This window comes from Branchiostoma belcheri, unplaced genomic scaffold (genome assembly GCF_001625305.1).
Source record: "Branchiostoma belcheri isolate BF01 breed outbred unplaced genomic scaffold, Haploidv18h27 scaffold1, whole genome shotgun sequence".
Classification (NCBI taxonomy): domain Eukaryota; kingdom Metazoa; phylum Chordata; class Leptocardii; order Amphioxiformes; family Branchiostomatidae; genus Branchiostoma; species Branchiostoma belcheri.
Genome location: NW_017802379.1, coordinates 389,629 through 393,618, shown reverse-complemented (window position 1 = coordinate 393,618; position 3,990 = coordinate 389,629). Strand labels below are relative to the sequence as shown.

Below are 3,990 nucleotides of genomic sequence, written 5' to 3'. Positions count from 1 at the left end.
AGGTAACCTAGTATAAGCTGAAACTTACACCCCTTTCGAGCTCAGATCAGAAAACTCTCAGTACGTACTCAGTACATACTGAAGTGCTCTTCTAATACTGTTAACGCACAAAGCCTGTAGCTCAAAATAACGCCTATGCCATTATTCACTATTAAGCTATTATTGACCCTCGCTTAGTGTATATTAGATAACATTATATTGAAGATCAAACCTTTTCAATTCTTATTGTGTTAAAATAGCTGATCAGTTAGTTACAAAGCCCAATTATATTAACGTTATAATTCTTTGCTCCACACCAACACACTACTGGCGAGTCTTTTCCGTAATGCATTTGACTTATGTTATTCGCGTTACTATGTTAATACGAACCTTACACCTTACATATCAAGTTATGAAAATAATGACACTTACGTCGTCTTCGGCCTCCCGTTCCTCGTCAGAATTCGAACACCCCTCTCTGTCAAGGTCACTCTCCTCCGTGTCAAGTTCGTTCTTTTTCCCGTCAAAGTCATCACCGTTTGGTCGAGATGCTGCCGACTCATTTGGCGTGCTGTCATCTGCATTCTGGTGTGCTAAACGTAGATCAGTTAACGAGGAAGTTTCAGGGGATTGTTTCTGTGGCGAGTCTTTGTTGTACGGACAGGAACACCCTTCCTTTGTACAGATAAGTTCTCCGTCCATCTCGTGTGGCGGCAGTGGATGCTGTTTGGACGATTTGTCCTCATCCAATCTTGTCTCATCAACTGCAACGACTGTTTGTCCTGCTTTGGCGACATCTGTGATTTCAGAGTCATTCCCACGGTTGTCATCTTCCATTCCGTCCCTTTCCTCGGCATTAAAACTAGCAGTCTCATCAGTAGTGCTTGTCTCATCTGTGTCATCGTGTTCTTTAAGACGAAACACTTTAATGTTAGACAGAGAAGGCAGCGTAACCTCCTCCGAGAAAGCCGTGGCAGTCCCGATCCCTGTGTCCTTGGACACCACCGTGTCAACGGAACGGACGGAGGACTCGTCAGAAATATCTGGTAAAACATGTTCCTTTAATGCTTCAAGTTTGTCCTCCCCTTCTTCGTTTCCATCCCCTCTTTCCGTTCCCTCGTCGCCTTTTGTCTCTTCCAGTCGTATTTCCTCCAGGTGTAGGACCTCGCCGTTGGCCACAGCGCTCAGTTTGATCCCGTCGGTCGCGGTGGAAGGCTCGGTGACATCGGCGTTCACCCAGGAGATGCCCCCTAGCGGCGTCTTGGTGGCCCACCAGGGCAGCCCCCCGCCCTTGAAAGAAAGAAAGAATAAATGAATGGATGGATGGATGGATGGATGGATGGATGGATGGATGGATGGATGGATGGATGAACGAACGAACGAACGAACGAGCGAACGAACGAATGGTTTATTTGATCCTTTAAATCGGACATGAAAAGTACATCGCAGTCATGGGCTGAATTACGTACTTCTTACATATCTAAAAACTGTTGACAGTAGGCAATTTACCGATTAGAGCTAATCTTATCGTTCCTATTTGACAACATACATATAACACAAGAAAACGTTACCTTTGCCCGATGGACGGTCATGGTCTCTCCCGTGAGGGGAGGAAGGTGGATCACTGTGGCTTTGCGACGACTTCGTGGTGTCTTCAGGCTTCTTCTCTGGATGTGGGAAAAACAAGAAGGAAATGAGGGGACATATAACAACACGTTTGTGCGTAGATTCTGTAGAGTGTCTTTTCTACAACATCGTTTTTTAACTTTAACCAACTGTACAACATCCTCTCTGTTAGCATGTACACCATTGTGTCATTTACATACAATTCATTAACCTCTACCAGGCTGCAGGAGCGACTGGAAAGAATAGAAATCGGCCAAATAGACAGTTAACATGCCAGGGGAGTTGGGCCGGTAAAGGAGTAGAGCTCTTCTCCCCTGGCATGTTATCTGTCTATTTGGCCGATTTCTACTCTTTCCAGCTTTTTAAAATTCTGTAGCCTTGTAGTGGCTGCCAGTTCAATCGTCTTTACGGCTCCAACGTAGTATCTAAACTGCCTAGCAGCAGCCTAGTAACGCAGTGCCTGCTCACCTTGATAAGACAGCGGCCCTGTTTGATGATGGGCAGGACGGGGGCGTGGTAGTGGGTGTGTCTGGGGGTGAGGTGGTCTCCCCTGGGCCAGGGGGAGGGCTTCAGCAGCTTCTGCATGCGGAGCCGGTGGCAGTACAGGCAGTCCACCTGGCCGGGACGGGGGTGACATTTTTGTCAGCACGTTAACATTAGCATTCAGTCTTCTAATAGTGAATCTTCATTTACCGGTATTTGTTTTATCCAGGGTAAAATACACTTAGATTAAAGTAGACATGTTTTTCAGGTATCCCTGGATGACGACTGAATCTGTTATTTTACGGAATCATAACAAGGAATACAATTGCTGTATTTTAGAATCAGAGGAATTAAAGGATTGTGTTGTCAGAGTATATTTGTTTCCTTTGATGTCATTCACTCTTAGAGATTTCGAGAAAATGTGAACTTTTAGTTTCATTATCACGTCCAGTAGATTTGACAAACAACACATTACGAGAAATATATTCTTAGTTTTACATGACGTATGCATTATAGGACAACTGGCAAACTAGTTTTTGGTGACGTTTATAAATGACATTCAATGTTTCATGTTGTGGTCAACCTTGAGAGATGGCGTCATCAAACAACCAAGTGCGTTATAGAGTTACTTTAACGCACCATCAGAACATAGCAGCCTATTCAGCGACACTGTAAGCATCAACACATCCCGCGAACTGTATCAACCAATCCTCGTAATGCGCACCGCTTTCACGAACTCCCGTTTCTTTCCGACAACACCTGAATGTAAAACACGTGTTTTGGTGTTTTTGTTTCTGTAAATATTCTAAAATTACATCCCCCTGAATGCCCTCCCGCAAAGTACCGCGCAGAAAGGATTTGTTGTGGAGTTTTGTCTCCAAGGTGAACATTTTTCACGGAGCTCGTGTTTTTAACAAACATTCCTGGCAAGGGAGACTGTAGCTTAAGTCTTAGAGTGGATTTCTCAGTTGTATCTACTCGTTAACACGTACGTTTCCGTTGGCATAACCCGTGTTTTGGGAAACGTGAACTAAAGTCTAAACATAAAATAGGACTCTGTGTAAGACGTGTGGGAAGTTTTTGTTTTCAAGAACACAACAAAGCCAGAGAAATTCCATCATACATTTTCGTTAGTTACATACAACCTTTTTGCATGGGAAAAAGCATTGTAGGCTGTCGGACACAACCTGCAACCCAATAAAGTGTGCTCGAATCTCAAAGTTACTACTTCATCTCTCAATCTTTCATACATATTTCCACACAACACTGTTGCATTGATCAAGAGTCATGCGTCCACCATATGTGTACAAAATGCTCTACCATTAATTTCGTAAGAAAGCAGGATAATTCGTAAACACTTTATGATTGCTAAATAGTCGACTCTCCAAGAGAAAGCGGTGATTAATCATGACGCATTTATGTTTGCTCCGTCGATAAAGAGGCTAATTGGTTCTCCGTTAACCGATAAAAAGTAATAAAACATGTAGTTCAAGGTTACTCTGCACCTTACATACCTTTGAGCAGAAGTCGTTTTCAGGCGGTTGGCGGTATGGCGTGGTGAGGTAGACCTGCCCCGTCTGTTGGACCATCAGGTCCTCCATGTCCTGCGTGTTCGGTCGCCGGATCCGTACCAACCGCCGCTTGTGAGGACAGGGAAGTTCCGAGATTCCGTCCATGGCGGCTCTAGTCCTAAACTCGTGCCGCTGTTTGGACGAAAACGTTTGTATCCGTCAAGGGGTCGTGGCGTTGCGTAGTCTAATAAGTTTGAAAAGGACCGAAAAGTCATTGACAAATCCGTATTACTGAGGTCTTACCGACAAAGTACCCTTCTCAAATGTCAACAGAAGGCTAAACATTGTAAACAGAGTGCCTTTAAGCTGTGCAGTTGAGGCGATTTTCTCA

The 3,990-nt window shown here is 44.3% G+C and overlaps 1 protein-coding gene across 1 annotated transcript; it reads right to left on the bottom strand.

The window, feature by feature from the left end:
* Window positions 1-338: 338 nt before the first annotated feature.
* Window positions 339-3,784, bottom strand: LOC109462604. The gene is made up of 4 exons (XM_019759172.1): window positions 3,603-3,784; window positions 2,074-2,220; window positions 1,551-1,646; window positions 339-1,269 (listed from the first exon to the last, which is right to left on the bottom strand). Exons 1-4 carry the CDS (start codon window positions 3,762-3,764, stop codon window positions 385-387), a joined length of 1,290 nt encoding a protein of 429 aa, XP_019614731.1. The 5' UTR covers window positions 3,765-3,784; the 3' UTR covers window positions 339-384.
* Between the last annotated feature and the right edge of the window lie 206 nt (window positions 3,785-3,990).